At 43.5% G+C, this 17,414-nt stretch overlaps 1 protein-coding gene across 3 annotated transcripts in view; it reads left to right on the top strand.

The window, feature by feature from the left end:
• LOC121530913 (rabphilin-3A) overlaps window positions 1-16,843 on the top strand; it is a 36,699-nt gene extending 19,856 nt beyond the window's left edge. For all 3 annotated transcript variants that reach the window (XM_041836286.1, XM_041836285.1, XM_041836284.1), the window contains 17 exons: window positions 233-326; window positions 505-516; window positions 925-1,053; window positions 1,276-1,405; window positions 1,594-1,677; window positions 2,184-2,364; window positions 4,125-4,310; window positions 4,444-4,590; window positions 13,329-13,408; window positions 13,564-13,638; window positions 13,909-14,018; window positions 14,222-14,348; window positions 14,449-14,505; window positions 14,806-14,960; window positions 15,183-15,264; window positions 15,449-15,545; window positions 15,651-16,843. In XM_041836286.1, coding sequence (XP_041692220.1) covers window positions 253-326; window positions 505-516; window positions 925-1,053; window positions 1,276-1,405; window positions 1,594-1,677; window positions 2,184-2,364; window positions 4,125-4,310; window positions 4,444-4,590; window positions 13,329-13,408; window positions 13,564-13,638; window positions 13,909-14,018; window positions 14,222-14,348; window positions 14,449-14,505; window positions 14,806-14,960; window positions 15,183-15,264; window positions 15,449-15,545; window positions 15,651-15,781 — 1,857 coding nt within the window. In that variant the 5' untranslated portion in view covers window positions 233-252 and the 3' untranslated portion in view covers window positions 15,782-16,843. The remainder of the gene's footprint in view (window positions 1-232; window positions 327-504; window positions 517-924; window positions 1,054-1,275; window positions 1,406-1,593; window positions 1,678-2,183; window positions 2,365-4,124; window positions 4,311-4,443; window positions 4,591-13,328; window positions 13,409-13,563; window positions 13,639-13,908; window positions 14,019-14,221; window positions 14,349-14,448; window positions 14,506-14,805; window positions 14,961-15,182; window positions 15,265-15,448; window positions 15,546-15,650) is intronic.
• Window positions 16,844-17,414: the final 571 nt, after the last annotated feature.

Genomic DNA, 17,414 nt, shown 5'->3' with positions numbered 1-17,414 from the left:
ATTGCGCAATAACAGGGATGTAAACAAATTTGTGCACATTGTTTTAGAGAAATAAGCTTTTTGTGCGTATGGAACATATCTGGGATCTTTTATTTCATCTCATAAAACATGGGACCAACAATTTACATGTTGCATTTATATTTTTGTTCAGTATAAGAAGTTCTTCTTTTATGTAGCATTTTTCATTTAACTATGTGTGTGTCTCATCTCTGTGTGTCATCTCCACCTGCAGAGTGCGATAGTGCAGCTGCCATGACGGACGCAGTGATGGGCGGTAGCTCGGACCGCTGGGTACCCAACGACAGGCAGAGGAGCATGCATGCCAAGTAAGCACTGGTGGCAGAACAGCAGGGAACGCTGGGTACACTAAGCACCCTGCTGTAATCGCCGGGCACAGCTGCCTGCTGCATGATGCTGTTAACCCTTCCATGCCTTCCCAGGCAATAATCTATTTTTTCCTCTCCTGTCTGCTTTCTTTTAATCTCTTCCCTGGCTGGGACTCAGTGATAAGGAACAGTAAGTAGAAAAGCTCTCACTCCATCTCTCCCTCTCCCTTATCTTCCCCCCTCTGCACTGTGCCAATCTACTTTTCTAGTGTGTGATTGTGTATGTAAGGTATGTTTATAGGTAAATGTAGATTCACTTGTGAATTATTGTGAATGATTGTATATTCACATATGTTTCGGACACAGTTCAATTAATGATGGCTGTTTGCACAATGTGCAAATATGGATTAGGCCATTATGGCATTATTTGTATTACGTCCTGTCTCTTTGTCTATTGTATACCGCTGTCTATTTGTCCACTTTTGCATGTACATTTGATTTCACACTGTATGTCTGAGTGTGTGACCCGGACTAGCTAAAAATGCATGCAGCAGCATCGGTGCCTCAGCCCCAGACAGTTTTCCTGTGTGGTTGTCAGGGGTAACTGGACCAACCAGGTCAGGCCTGGTCCCGGCGGTCCGGACCTGACTGACGAGGAGAAGGAGATCATTAACGGTGTGATCGCCCGGGCTGAGAAGATGGAGGCCATGGAGCAGGAGAGAATTGGGTGAGGACTGAAGAGACATTCTGAGCTAATGGATTGGAGCTCCATTGCACTGCCAACCTCAGTGTTGTTAAATGTTCTGCTCTGCAAAAATGCTGCACAAGATGATAGAATTACAGACAACATTATTCAACCAGTTGGACCAGTCATTACCACATTTACCCAACTGAGCTTGAATGTTCTACTGGTAATTGAATGTAATGAGAGATGTCCCAACTGCTGCAGGCGCCTGGTGAACCGTCTAGATGACATGAAGAAGACGGTGTGTGGGGACGGGGTGAACCGCTGTCTGCTGTGTGGGGAGCAGCTGGGTGTGCCAGGGGTCAGCTCAGTGGTGTGTGAGGACTGCAAAAAGGTATGTGCAGCATGGGGGTTGGAAAGATTGGCTTTTGGCCCATTCCTAGAAGGCAAAGGCACTTTGCTTTTGCTGTGATAGGCTATTATGGACCATGTTAGGCCACAATAGAGCCTGAGCAATGTAAGGTATTTATGACATTGTAAATATTGTGACCTCTTTGTGAACCTATGTCTCCTCTACTGTAGCACATGTGCACCAAGTGTGGAGTGCAGAGTGGCAGCCGGCCGTGCTCTGTGTGGCTCTGCAAGATCTGCAGCGAACAGCGAGAGGTGAGTATTTCTGTGAAACACACATGGTGACAGGGATATGTCATAGCGTGATGTTACAGTATGTGTCATAATGAATTAAAAGACATGGTGGGTGAAAAATACAAAGTGATGATTAACTTCATGTGAGACAAGGGATCAGGGAGATTAACAGTGAGTGTACATTCTTAGAAAAAAGGGTTCCAAAAGGGTTCTTCGGCTGTCCCCATAGGATAACCCTTTTTGGTTCCAGATAGAACTATTTTGGGTTCCATGTAGAACTTGCTGTGTAAAGGGTTCTACATGGAACTCAAAAGGGTTCTACCTGGAACCAAATAGGGTTCTTGCTGTGGGGACAGCTGAAGAACCCTTTTAGGTTCTAGATAGCACCTTATTTTCTAAGAGTGTAGGTGTCAGTGTTAAAGCTTGTATGACGCAGGCCATTCTTTTTGGACCCCAGGAGAATAGCTGTTGTCATGGTGTCAGCTAATGGGGATTCGAAAGATGAAAAATTATTCATCATTTCTTAGGTGTGGAAGCGATCTGGTGCCTGGTTCTTTAAAGGCTTCCCCAAGCAGTTCCTGCCCTCGCCCATGCCCATCTCCAAGTCCAGAGAGTCAAGCGCCCATCGGGCCTCAGAGCCCCAGGAGCCAGCAGCCTCTGACCCCAGGGCTGCTGGTGATCAGCCCCGGCCACAGGCACAGGCCGGAGGTAAGCAGGCCAGACGGAGCTGTGGGAGTTGGGGTTGTTTCAGGTTGATTGCTTTCTTGGCTTGTGAGAGTGGCAAAGTAGATACAGACATTGTCACGATCGTTTACGGACGAGAAGGACCAAGGCGCAGCGTGATATGCATTCATATTTATTTACGGCTAAACACACAACAAAACAACAAACGAAACGTGACGTCCAAGGTAGCATACAAACAACATACCTTACACGGAACAAGATCCCACAACTAACAGGTGTCAAAAGGCTGCCTAAGTATGGGCCCCAATCAGAGACAACGAGCTACAGCTGCCTCTGATTGGGAACCACCCCGGCCAACATAGATCTGCACATGCTAGATCTAAAACATAGAAATCAAACATAGCAACACACAACACGGAAAATACACACCCTGACTCAACAAATACAAGTCCTCAGAGTCAGGGCGTGACAGACATGGTCTGTTTTCATTAACTGGCCAGGCAGAATGAAACAGATTCAGCGAACTAATTATAGCTAAATGGGAATGATGTTGCCCTGAACTCAATATTCAATTCTAAAACGACTTGATAGAGAAAGCAAAGGAAAGCCTGAATAGTATCTACAATGTTCTTTAGTGATGCTGTAGACTGTGAAAATAGTACTTAGATTTCTAAATTTAGCAGAAATATTTTGTATTTTGTTGGCAACATATCCCAGTGGGCAATGTAGGAGAGGTCCTAATTCATGAACTTGTACCACAGGCGGCTGGTGGCACCTTAATTGGGGAGGAGGGGCTCATAGTAATGGCTACAATGGAATAAATGGAATGGCATCAAATACATCAAACATGTGGTTTCCATGTGGTTCATACCATTCCATTTACTCCACTCCAGCCATTATTATGAGTCGTCCTCCCCTCAGCATCCTCCTGTGCTGAAGTCTGATATGAAACATTACAGAAGACAAAGCAGAAGTAAGAGTTTGTAGGGGTGAGAAAGACTCAGTGTCCTGCGCTGCCTGTCTCCCAGGTCCAGAGGAGTCAGGCTCCTAGTGCTGGCCAGCAGGGAGCAGGTGAGTCATTCAGTCAACCCCAGTATTACTTCAACAGAACCTAATCATGCTACCACCCTAACCCTCGACCCAGTACTGTACATTAGAGTACCATACTTGCCCTATAGCCACCCTCTCAAGGCACCATCTCTCCAGTTTCATCAGACAAACATCATAAGATGTTGGGAACTCCCACTGGCATCCAGTCCCTCCTAACTTTTCTTTCCGTTATTCATTTCTCAGCATTACCATGAAAGCCCAGATCTGTTTCACAGAATGGGAACTGCCACCTCCTCTCAGACAGCCAGATCCAGGAGTGGGTGGTTTCAGTTAGGCAGTGGGAAGTACATGCTGGGGAAAGCCTGGCACCTCCAGGGGGCCCTGGCATTGGAGGTGGCATAGAATCTGCTCCCACTTGCAGAAGTGTCATTACCATTGCAGTAAGATATCCTCATAAAAGAAAGTCAGGGGGAAAGATAGAGTAAAAAGCCAGGCTTCATGATGTGATCAAGGTTGCCTGCCACGTCTTGTTGTACTGTATGTAGGTCAATGCCTGTGCATTGGAAAAGCTGCAACATCAAAAGGATTCACAGAGACTAGGGAGAATTATGGATTCCACTGCAGCGTAGTCTCAGTGATACGCTGATGTGTGTGTGTGTGTGTGTGTGTGTGTGTGTGTGTGTGCGCGTGCCTATATGTGTGCACGCTTGCTCATGTGTGTATGTGTGTTGCAGGACCAGAGGCACAGGGGCGTGCTGGTAAACTACCTGTGGCCCATAAGCCGACAGAGGTTCGCATTGCCACTGGTGGGGCTAGTCTTGGTTACACTGAGGGAGGTGCCCAGAACAGCCCAGTGGTGCTGCAGAAGGCTGTTACAGTCCAGAGCTCCAGGCCCCCTCCAGCAGCATCAGCCAAGCAGGGTAGGGCAAAGCTGGACGCACATCACCAGACCAGACCAGCCTTGACACTGACACACACTTATCATTCATAGAGGATGGAATTATGCGTGACCAACGCATAAAAAAAGAATCATTATCATGTATGTGCTTATAGCTCCACTGGAGACGGAGGATAGAGTGCCTCCTGCAGTGCGGGAGGAGAAGAGACAGCCTGTAGCCTACAACCCCCCTCCTGCTCGACAACAAGCCCCCCCGCCTGAGGAGGAGGAGGATGCAAACAGCTATGACTCGGATGAGGCCAGTAAGTGACCATGTTGTCCTTCCAGCTAGACCTCTACCATATGAGCTCTGTGTCTGTTCCTTCAGTGATCTCTCTCCATGTCTTCCAGACTGTTTTAAGTCAACATATAAAGACTCTGCTCTTTGCATTTCTATTTGTTTACATAGTCATTCAGCAGACACTTTTATCCAGTCTGTTGTAACATCTCCATGTTTGATCTCTTACTCTTTTTAGTCGGTGGCGTTTGTAACATTCTAAGCATATGAATCATCTAATAATACTAGCAGCCAACGTGTATCCTTCTAGTAGAATTCACAGAGCTCTATTGATGATGATATACGATACCCACCATATGTTATCCAAGCATGTGAATCAATATCTTGGAAGTAACGTATAAGAGGATGTAAAACAAGTCAATAGTGAGACTGTAATGAGAAACTGTAATGGAACCATTTTTTAATGTCTCCCTTGAGTGATGGGAATCGTGTCATGCCAGTCGTACGTCATGTTCCGTGCCTCTAGCGGTGAATAGCCTTTCCTCTCTCCCTGGGGGATGGGGCATTAATTTACTTTATGGAGGTCCGGGAATTTAGCACAGAACCCATTATTTGGGATACAAGAGCGCTGACGGGATCTATATTTCCCTTGTGTTTGAATAGTTCCCAAATGTTATAGCAGCAATGGCAGAAATAGCAGAGGCTTCATTGGTTGTGGTTATCTATGGAGTTGGCAGTGCCAGGACAGTCAGGTCCTGTTGTGCAGGATCAGTTACTCAGAGAGAACTCCTGGTTCTATAGGCTCAATGGTATAAAGGGTTGGTAGTAGTACAGAATTTGTTTGCATCTACAGTGCCTTCAGAAAGTATTCACACCCCTTGACTTTTTATACAGCCTGAATTTAAAATGGATTACATTGACATTTTGTGTCACTGGCCTACACACAATACCCCATAATGTCAAAGTAAAAAAATAAATAAAAACATTATTAAAAAAAAAGGAAAAGCTGAAATGTCTTGAGTCAATAAGTTTTCAACCCCTTTGTTATGGCAAGTTCAGATGTAAAAATAGACTTAACAAGTCATATAAGAAGTAGCATGGACTCACTCTGTCTGAAATAATAGTGTTAAACATGATTATTCCACAATACTAACCTAAATGACAGAGCTAAGCACAGGCAGAATCCTAGAGAAAAACCTGGTTCAGTCTGCTTTCCAACAGACACTGGGGTACAAATTCACCTTTCAGCAGGACAATAACCTAAAACAAAAGGCCAAATATACACTGGAGTTGCTTACCATTGAATATTCCTGAGTGGCTTAGTTACAGGCAAGACTTGAAAATGGCTGTAGCAATGATCAACAATCAACTTGACAGAGCTTGAAGAATCATGTGGAAATATTGTACAATCCAGGTATGCAAAGCTCTTAGAGACTTACCCAGAAAGACTCACAGCTGTAATCATTGCCAAAGGTGATTCTAACATGTATTGACTCAGGGGTGTGAATACTTATGTAAATTATATATTTCTGTATTTCATTTTCAATAAACATGTTTTCACTTTATCATTATAGGCATATTTAATCAATTTTGAATTCAGGCTATAACACAACAAAATGTGGAATAAGTCAAGGGGTATGAATACTTTCTGAAGGCACTGTAGTTACTGGAGATGGCATTATGTTATACAAATTACATTTGTGCATTTTCTTTTGTCTGCCTGTATTCTTAGTGTTTCCAGCCATTTGAAATTGTATTAGCTCAGGATGTGTAAGGGCTGGTTGGAGTTAGAGATTTCAGTGCACTGGGCTACTGGAGTTGCAGGTTTTAAAAGCTAGCCTCCCAACCATTACTCAGCAATGTGGTGGTTTGGAGCTGTTGGGGGTTTACTGTTTTAGATGAGGGGATGATAGATTTAAACCTATTGATTATCAGTATCATCACAGTTTTGCCCTCCCTTAACATCTATGTACAGTGAGGGAAAAAAGTATTTGATCCCCTGCTGATTTTGTACGTTTGCCCACTGACAAAGAAATGATCAGTCTATAATTTTAGTGGTATGTTTATTTGAGCAGTGAGAGACAGAATAACAACAAAAAAATCCAGAAAAACGCATGTCAAAAATATAAATATAAATTCATTTGCATTTTAATTAGGGAAATAAGTGTTAACATTTTATTTAAATTTTTCATATTCTGTTTGAATTGGGGTATTTCTGTCATTTTATCTAGAGCATTATTTCCCTGAATGTATTCCTTTGTGAGTCATATTTTTTGTTTCCTTGATATTACAGTAATATTTTGCTGCTTTTTAATGGAATTTCCAATTAATATGTGGACGAATGCATAACTCACTTAACCTCTTAAGGCGTCTGACCCTTTTTTTCAATTTTCACCTAAAATGACATACCCAAATCTAACTGCCTGTAGCTCAGGACCTGAAGCAAGGATATGCATATTCTTGATACCATTTGAAAGGAAACACTTTGAATTTGGTGGAAATGTGAAATTAATGTAGGAGAATATAACACATTAGATCTGGTAAAAGATAATACAAACATAAAAACATTCGTTTTCTATTTATTTTTTTGTTCCATCATCTTTGAAATGCAAGAGAAATGCCACAATATAATATTGCAGTTTAGGCGCAATTTAGATTTTGGACACTAGATGGCATCAGTGAGTGTGCAAAGTTTCTGATTGATCCAGTGAAGCGATGCAATACTGGACTATTTTGTATCAAGTCTGACCAAATGTGCCGAATTGGTCAATTGATACATTTTCAAGTACATGCAGTGCCTTGCAAAATTATTCATCCCCCTTGGCGTTGTTCCTATTTTGTTGCAGAAGTGAAATGAAAAAAATTACTTGTTTCAAAAAATTCTAAAAAAATAAATAACGGAAAAGTGGTATGTGCATATGTATTCACCCACTTTGCTATGAAGCCCATAAATAACATCTGGTGCAACCAATTACCTTCAGAAGTCACATAATTAGTTAAATAAAGTCCACCTGTGTGCAATCTAAGTGTCACATGATCTCAGTATATATATATATACCTGTTCTGAAAGGCCCCAGAGTCTGCAACACCACTAAGCAAGGGGCACCACCAAGCAAGCAGCACCATGAAGACCAAGGAGCTCTGCAAACAGGTCAGGGACAAAGTTGTGGAGAAGTACAGATCAGGGTTGGGTTATAAAAAAATATCTAAAACTTTGAACATCCCACGGAGCACCATTAAATCCATTATTATAAAATGGAAAGAATATGGCACCACAACAAACCTGCCAAGAGAGGGCCGCCCACCAAAACTCACAAACCTTTAACCTGTAGCTCAATTGGTAGAGCATGGCGCTTGTAATGCCAGGGTAGTGGGTTCGATCCCCGGGACCACCCATACGTAAGAATGTATGCGCACATGACTGTAAGTCGCTTTGGATAAAAGCGTCTGCTAAATAGCATATTAATTTAATATTAATATTAACTATGCAAGTCAGTTAAGAACAAATTCTTATTTACAATGACGGCCTACATCGGCCAAACCCGGACGACGCTGGGCCAATTGTGCGCCGCCCTATGGGACTCCCAATCACGGCCGGTTGTGATAAAGCCTGGAATTGAACCAGGGGTCTGTAGTGATGCCTCAAGCACTGAGATGCAGTGCCTTAGACCACTGCGCCACTCGGGAGCACTGAAGGAGCTTCAAAGCTCCACAGCGGAGATTGGAGTATCTGTCCATAGAACCACTTGAAGCCGTACACTCCACAGAGCTGGGCTTTACGGAAGAGTGGCCAGAAAAAAGCCATTGCTTCAAGAGAAAAATAATAATAAACACGTTTGGTGTTCACCAAAAGCCATGTGGGAGACTCCCCAAACAAATGGAAGAAGATACTCTGGTCAGATGAGACTAAAATTGAGCTTTTTGGCCATCAAGGAAAACGCTATGTCTGGTGCAAACCCAACACCTCTCATCACCCCGAGAACACCATCCCTACAGTGAAGCATGGTGGTGGCAGCATTATGCTGTGGGGATGTTTTTCATTGGCAGGGACTGGGAAACTGGTCAGAATTGAAGGAATGATGGATGGCGCTAAATACAGGGAAATTATTGAGGGAAACCTGTTTCAGTCTTCCAGAGATTTGAGACTGGGACGCAGTTCACCTTCCAGCAGGACAATAACCCTAAGCATACTGCTAAAGCAACACTCAAGTGGTTTAAGGGGAAACATTTAAATGTCAAACAAAACTATGCTACATTTTATCTCTGGGACCCTCAGGATGACAAATCAGAGCAAGATTACTGAATGTAAGTACATTATTTACCTTCAGAGGTGAATGTATCAAACCAGTTGCCGTGATACAGTGAGGGAAAAAAGTATTTGATCCCCTGCTGATTTTGTATGTTTGCCCACTGACAAAGAAATGATCAGTCTATAATTTTAATGGTAGGTTTATTTGAACAGTGAGAGACAGAATAACAACAAAAAAATCCAGAAAAACGCATGTCAAAAATATAAATATAAATTGATTTGCATTTTAATGAGGGAAATAAGTATTTGACCCCTCTGCAAAACATGACTTACTACTTGGTGGCAAAACCCTTGTTGGCAATCACAGAGGTCAGACGTTTCTTGTAGTTGGCCACCAGGTTTGCACACATCTCAGGAGGGATTTTGTCCCACTCCTCTTTGCAGATCTTCTCCAAGTCATTAAGGTTTCGAGGTTGACGTTTGGCAACTCGAACCTTCAGCTCCCTCCACATATCTTCTATGGGATTAAGGTCTGGAGACTGGCTAGGCCACTCCAGGACCTTAATGTGCTTCTTCTTGAGCCACTTCTTTTTTGCCTTGGCCATTTGTTTTGGGTCATTGTCATGCTGGAATACCCATCCACGACCCATTTTCAATGCCCTGGCTGAGGGAAGGAGGTTCTCACCGTCCATCGTCCCTTTGATGCGGTGAAGTTGTCCTGTCCCCTTAGCAGAAAAACACCCCCAAAGCATAATGTTTCCACCTCCATGTTTGACGGTGTTCATGGGGTCATAGGCAGCATTCCTCCTCCTCCAAACACAGCGAGTTGAGTTGATGCCAAAGAGCTCCATTTTGCTCCACCCAGTTCTCCTCTGAATCATTCAGATGTTCATTGGCAAACTTCAGACAGGCATATATATGTGCTTTCTTGAGCAGGGGGACCTTGCGGGCGCTGCAGGATTTCAGTCCTTCACAGCGTAGTGTGTTACCAATTGTTTTCTTGGTGACTATGGTCCCAGCTGCCTTGAGATCATTGACAAGATCCTCCATGTAGTTCTGGGCTGATTCCTCACCATTCTCATGATCATTGCAACTCCACGAGGTGAGATCTTGCATTGAGCCCCAGGCCGAGGGAGATTGACAGTTATTTTGTGTTTCTTCCATTTTAGTCATTTAGCAGACACTCTTATCCAGAGCGACTTACAGGAGCAATTAGGGTTAAGTGCCTTGCTCAAGGGCACATTGACAGATTTTTCACTTAGTCGGCTCAGGGATTAGAACCAGCGACCTATCAGTTACTGGCACAACGCTCTTAACCACTAAGCTACCTGCCACCATTTGTGAATAATCGCACCAACTGTTGTCACCTTCTCACCAAGCTGCTTAGCGATGGTTTTGTAGCCCATTCCAGCCTTGTGTAGGTCTACAATCTTGTCCCTGACATCCTTGGAGAGCTCTTTGGTCTTGGCCATGGTGGAGAGTTTGGAATCTGATTGATTGATTGCTTCTGTGGACAGATGTCTTTTATACAGGTAACAAGCTGAGATTAGGAGCACTCCCTTTAAGAGTGTGCTCCTAATCTCAGCTCGTTACCTGTATAAAAGACACCTGGGAGCCAGAAATCTTTCTGATTGAGAGGGGGTCAAATACTTATTCCCCTCATTAAAATGCAAATCAATTTATAACATTTTTGAGATGCGTTTTTCTGGATTTTTTTGTTGTTATTTTGTCTCTCACTGTTCAAATAAACCTACCATTAAAATTATAGACTGATCATTTCTTTGTCAGTGGGCAAACGTACAAAATCAGCAGGGGATCAAATACGTTTTTCCCTCACTGTACATTTGTTGTTGTTGTGCACTATTCTCAAACAATAGCATGGTATTTTTTCACTGTAATAGCTACTGCAAATTGGACAGTGCAGTTAGATTAACAAGGATTTAAGCTTTCTGCCCATATAAGACATGTCTATGTCCTGGAAGGTTTGCTGTTACTTACAACAGTCTTGCTAATCACATTAGCGCACGTTAGCTCAACCATCCCGTGTACGGGACACCGATCCCGTAGAGGTTCATCTGTTTACAGTCCATTTAGGCTGCAGATTCACTGTTGGATTATGTATTTCTCCCTCCTTTATCAGTTCACCGCTTGATTTTCTGTTATTTTGTCTGCCCTCAAGATCATGTCTCTATTACTGCAGGCAGTCTCAATGTTTTCTGATACTTTGAGAATCTTTCAAATCAAATCAAATTTTATTTGTCACATGCGCCGAATACAACAGGTGTAGACCTTACAGTGAAATTATTACTTACAAGCCCTTAACCAACAATGCAGTTTAAGAAAAATAAGTGTTAATTCAAAAATAGGTAAGTAAAAAATAAAATAAAAAAATAATAAAGAGCAGCAGTAAAATAAAATAACAGTAGGGATGCTATATACAGGGGGTACCGGTACAGAGTCAATGTGCGGGGGCACAGGTTAGTCGAGGTAATTGAGGTAATATGTACATGTGGGTAGAGTTAAAGTGACTATGCATACAGGGTCCCCTGTAGCTCAGTTGGTAGAGCATGGCGCTTGCAACGCTAGGGTTGTGGGTTCGTTTCCCACGGGGGGCCAGTATGAAAATGTATGTACTCACTAACTGTAAGTCGCTCTGGATAAGAGCGTCTGCTAAAATGTAAAATAATAAACAGAGAGTAGCAGCAGCGTAAAAGAGGGGGTGAGGTGGGGTGACAATGCAAATAGTCCGGGTAGCCATGATTAGCTGTTCAGGAGTCTTATGGCTTGGGGGTAGAAGCTGTTAAGAAGCCTTTTGGACCTAGACTTGGCGCTCCGGTACCACTTGCTGTGCGGTAGCAGAGAGAACAGTCTATGACTAGGGTGGCTGGAGTCTTTGACAATTTTTAGGGCCTTCCTCTGACACCGCCTGGTATAGAGGTCCTGGATGGCAGGAAGCTTGGCCCCAGTGATGTACTGGGCCGTACGCACTACCCTCTGCAGTGCCTTGCGGTTGGAGGCCGGTCAGTTGCCTTACCAGGCAGTGATGCAGCCAGTCAGGATGCACTCGATGGTGCAGCTGTATAACTTTTTGAGGATCTGAGGACCCATGCCAAATCCTTTCAGTCTCCTGAGGGGGAATAGGCTTTGTTGTGCCCTCTTCACGACTGTCTTGGTGTGTTTGGACCATGATAGTTTATTGGTGATGTGGACATCAAGTAACTTGAAGCTCTCAACCTGTTCCACTACAGCCCCGTCGATGAGAATGGGGGCGTGCTCAGTCCTCTTTTTTTTCCCTGTAGTCCACAATCATCTCCTTTGTCTTGATCACGTTGAGGGAGAGGTTGTTATCCTGGCACCACACGGCCAGATCTCTGACCTCTTCCCTTTAGGCTGTCTCATCATTGTCAGTGATCAGGCCTACCACTGTTGTGTCGTCAGCAAACTTAATGATGGTGTTGGAGTCATGCCTGGCCATGCAGTCATGGGTGAACAGGGAGTACAGGAGGGGACTGAGCACACACCCCTGAGGGGCCCCAGTGTTGAGGATCAGCGTGGCAGATGTGTTGTTACCTACCCTTACCACCTGGGGGCAGCCCGTCAGGAAGTACAGCATCCAGTTGCAGAGGGAGGTGTTTAGTCCCAGGATCCTTAGCTTAGTGATGAGCTTTGAGGGCACTATGGTGTTGAACGCTGAGCTGTAGTCAATGATTAGCATTCTCACGTAGGTGTTCCTCTTGTCCAGGTGGGAAAGGGCAGTGTTGAGTGCAATAGAGATTGCATCATCTGTGGATCTGTTGGGGCGGTATGCAAATTGGAGTGGGTCTAGGGTTTCTGGGATAATGGTGTTGATGTGAGCCATGACCAGCCTTTCAAAGCACTTCATGGCTACAGACGTGAGTGCTACGGATCGGTAGTCATTTAGGCAGGTTATCTTAATATTCTTGGGCACAGGGACTATGGTGGTCTGCTTGAAACATGTTGGTATTACAGACTCAGTCAGGGACATGTTGAAAATGTCAGTGAAGACACTTGCCAGTTGGTCAGCGCATGCTCGGAGTACGCGTCCTGGTAATCCATCTGGCCCTACGGCCTTGTGAATGTTGACCTGCTTAAAAGTCTTACTCACATCAGCTACGGAGGGCGTGATCACATAGTCATCTGGAACAGCTGATGCTCTCATGCATGCTTCATTGTTGCTTGCCTCGAAGTGAGCATAGAAGTGATTTAGCTCATCTGGTAGGCTCATGTCACTAGGCAGCTCGCGGTTGTGCTTCCCTTTGTAGTCCGACGAGCGTCAGAGCCGGTGTGGTACTATTCAATCATAGTCCTGTATTGACTCTTTGCTTGTTTGATGGTTCGTAGGAGGGCATAGCGGGATTCCTAGTCTAGACTCTCTTTACAACTCAGTACCTTCTATCTTAGACATACTGCTAGTGTCTGTGTTCCAGTGCAGTCAGTCAGAGTAGACACCCTGTCTGTTATCTGATCTAATGACTGCCCTGGGTGTTTTTCAGCCACTCTAGGCGCCCTGGAGTTCAGCTTGCTTTATGAGCAGGAGAACAACAGCCTCCACTGCAACATCCTTAAAGCCAAGGTACCACCTACTGCACTAATTTACTAGCTCTGAGACAATTACACTGAAGTGGCCTGTGTTTAAATCTGCTGCTGCAGTAGTTCAAATTTACAGGGACTCCTCGTTCCTGCTGTCCTGTCTGGTGACATAAAACGTCTGTGTTGTCTTTCCCTCAGGGACTGAAGCCCATGGACTCCAACGGACTGGCTGATCCATATGTCAAGCTGCATCTGCTGCCAGGGGCCAGTAAGGTGATGGAATTCACCTTCCTTATTTTCTACCTGGGGGTTAACATATGCTTGTGTATTTGTTATTGTATGTGTCATGATTCAGAAAAATCTGAGAATGACATCTGTGATGCTATGATACACGCCCATTAGCTCAAGCCTGCCACCTTGTGGCATAAGGATTATCCATTGTACTACATACAAAGCTCAATTTCCTCTATCCCGCCTCAGATATAAGTGCTGAAGTCAAGTTCCTTATCTTTGATCTCTTGTATCTACTCTCATGTGCTGCAGTCCACCAAGCTACGCACCAAAACCCTGAGAAACACCCGTAACCCTGCCTGGAACGAGACCCTGGTCTACCATGGTCTCACAGATGAGGATATGCAGCGCAAGACTCTCAGGTGGATACTGGAAGCAGAGAAACACAACACAGGGTTCACTAAACATCAAGACAACACTAAACCACAACACTATTCAATTCCTGTCTTGTTGTCTCCATTTGTTGCCATGGTTTTATCTAAGTGCTGAATTGTTTTACTCTACATGATTTCTTCCATGGATGTTTTGATCCAATATTATTGATGTCCTGTTTGGGTTGATGCAGGATCTCTGTCTGTGATGAGGACAAGTTTGGACATAATGAGTTTATCGGAGAAACTCGCATTGCACTGAAGAAATTGAAGATCAACCAGAAGAAAAACTTCAACGTGTGTCTAGAGAGAGTTGTCCCTGTAAGTAGTATATCATCATGGTTCACACATTAAATATACAGTAAGAGTCCCAGTTGTTTGAATGTCTGATTGGACCACCCATATCCATATCCTTCCACAGACAAAGAAGACTGCAACAGCTGGAGGGGCTCGAGGCATTTCGCTCTACGAGGATGAGGTATTGGTGTATGACCTGCATGTGTGGGCATGTGGACTACCGCTACGTGTCCTCATACAAATCATGTCTTCATGATATTATATTAAAATGTCACCCTTCCATTCTCTCTCACCCATCTTTCTCTCTCTGTTTCTTTCTTTCTTTCTCTCTCTCTCTCTCTCTCTCTCTCTCTCTCTCTCTCTCTCTCTCTCTCTCTCTCTCTCTCTCTCTCTCTCTCTCTCTCTCTCTCTCTCTCTCTCTCTCTCTCTCTCTCTCTCTCTCTCTCTAACCCCTCTACCCCACCCCCCTCGCTCTCTCCAGGGTGGGAAGGAGGGTGGAGATGTGGAGGAGCGTGGTCGTATCCTTATCTCCCTCATGTACAGCACCCAGCTGAACCGCCTGCTTGTGGGTGTGGTGCGCTGCGTTCACCTGGCCTCCATGGACACCAATGGATACTCTGACCCATTCGTCGAAATGTCAGTGTCTGTTTCACTGTGATTGCTATCAGGAGTGATTACAAACACAAGTTCTTCCAAACACTTTTTCAGTGTTTAGATGATGAAGTATTCTCTTTTCTCTCAAGATGAAAACATATTGAATTATGTCAAAGTTATTCATTTGCAAAGCAGAATACATCTGTTTTGCAATTTACTTCCTATCCCCAAAAACTAAGTTTGTCTTGTTTGTGATGTGTTTAGATGCCTGAAACCTGATATGGGGAAGAAGGCCAAGAACAAAACAAATATCAAGAAGAAAACCCTGAACCCAGAGTACAACGAGGTCAGTCCCCCGTTGGTGTCTTACAATAATAATACAAGACAGAAGTAACCATCTGACAGCAGTACTTTGTTTGTACTTTGAATATTAAATGTCTGTCAAAACCTCAATGTATTGGTTTGTACTGATTTAAATTACATTTATTGGAGATCGTGAGGGGGATGACTTCTCACTTGTTGTGTTACAGGAATTTAGCTATGACATCAAGCACAGCGACCTGGCTAAGAAGACCCTGGACATCTCAGTGTGGGACTACGACATTGGGAAATCCAATGATTACATCGGTAAGATCCATAGGAATATGTTTGAGATCTACTAGACCTTGTTGAAATGTTCCATGTTATGCAAGTCCTCTCACCCTCCCCTCCCTATCTCTTGGTCTGCTGTAGGTGGGTGCCAGCTGGGCATCACAGCTAAAGGGGAGCAGCTGAAGCACTGGTATGAGTGCCTGAAGAACAAGGACAAGAAGATAGAGCGCTGGCACACGCTGTTGAATGAGAATCCTGTCAACAGCAACTAACCCCCACCCTGCATGAGCTAAGTCCTCTCCCTCTACACTCAGCCCCCTATCCTCTCTCACATTACCCTGTCTAACCTCCCTCCACACCTCCCAAGAACCTTCATTTTAGATTTAGTTTTATTTTACTTACCGGTAGTCTTCCTGTCTGGTGTCTGCATTCTTTCTTGCCCTCAACCCAACCCACCACATGCACCCTTCCCATCCTCCATGTTGTCCCAGGTGTGATATTTCCTTCTCCTATCTCTCCCCCTTTACTGAGACTTATCTACCAAGGGGATTCCCCAAGAGGCAAAACCTGGTATACTTTAAAAATCATCCTTCAAAATCAACTTAGGGATTCAACAATTTAAGACAAAAAAATATGTTGTTTGACATTGCAGTATACAGTTGCATTGAGACGATCATGCCTGTTGAAGGTGTTATTGAACTTGACACATCCCAAACTAAATAAAATCAATTTGAAATGCACTAGCACAAAAGACGATGAAGCAAATATGTTATTGCATTCTATGTGGGATAAAATCTACAGCACCCATTGAACTATGAAGTTCATTAGACTGGCAGGTTGTAATCCTTGATTTCTGGTAAAATGACACCATGCGGTATTATTACCACTTGTATGAGAATGCAAAACCACATGAAAACACTGAGGACACACAGCTGTTTATTTAATGATATCTAATGAATATTATGGCATTCTCATGAAGAAGGTTTACATGTTGCTGATCTTCTGAAGTTGAGGATAAAAATATTCTGGACTATGAAAAAGGGTATGATTCACAAATCAATTGACTGACATTTAGTTTGGAGAGTATATTTCTTAGTTTTTTAATTTATTACTTACTAAATAGGCAATTTAAGGAACTCATATTTATTTATTTCAGTATCAGTTTAAATATTTTGAATGATAGCACTCCAGGTAGAAGAAAATGTACTCACTTTCTGTCAAGTGTTCACTTTTAGTCCTTATTTGAGTCCTGTTTATAGCACCCTGGTCTCATAGACTAGACTTAACATAGTAAATGTAAATCCAGGACACTCAAATTAGTATGATATGTTATGTTTGGTATGGTTACATAAGACAGATGGTTACTTAAGGTAGAGTGGGATGGGATGGGATGGGATGGGATGGGATGGGATGGGATGGGATGGGGTGGGGTGGGGTGGGGTGGGGTGGGGTGGGGTGGGGTGGGGTGGGCAGATAACGCGAACGCCTAGCAACCCAAAGGTTGTGAGTTTGAATCTCATCACGGACAACTTTAACATTTTAGATAATTAGCAACTTTTCAACTACTTAGTACTTTTTAGCTACTTTGCAACTACTTTGCATGTTAGCTAACCCTTCCCCTAACCTTAACCCTTTTAGTTAACCCTTCCCCTAACCCTTTCCTTAACCCTTTAACCTAACTCCTAAACTTAACCCTAACCTTAACCCCTAACCCCTAGCCTAGCTAACGTTAGCCAGCTAGCTAACATTATCCACCTAGCCACCTAGCTAGAATTTTTTACATATCATACGTTTAGCAAATTCATAACATATTGTACATTTTGCTAATTCGTAACATATGATAAGAATTGTAATTCGTAATATATCATACGAAATGGGTGATGGAAAACCATAAATTAATACATA

Source organism: Coregonus clupeaformis, chromosome 18 (assembly GCF_020615455.1).
Source record: "Coregonus clupeaformis isolate EN_2021a chromosome 18, ASM2061545v1, whole genome shotgun sequence".
NCBI lineage: Eukaryota > Metazoa > Chordata > Actinopteri > Salmoniformes > Salmonidae > Coregonus > Coregonus clupeaformis.
This window is presented reverse-complemented; position numbering and strand designations above follow the sequence as displayed.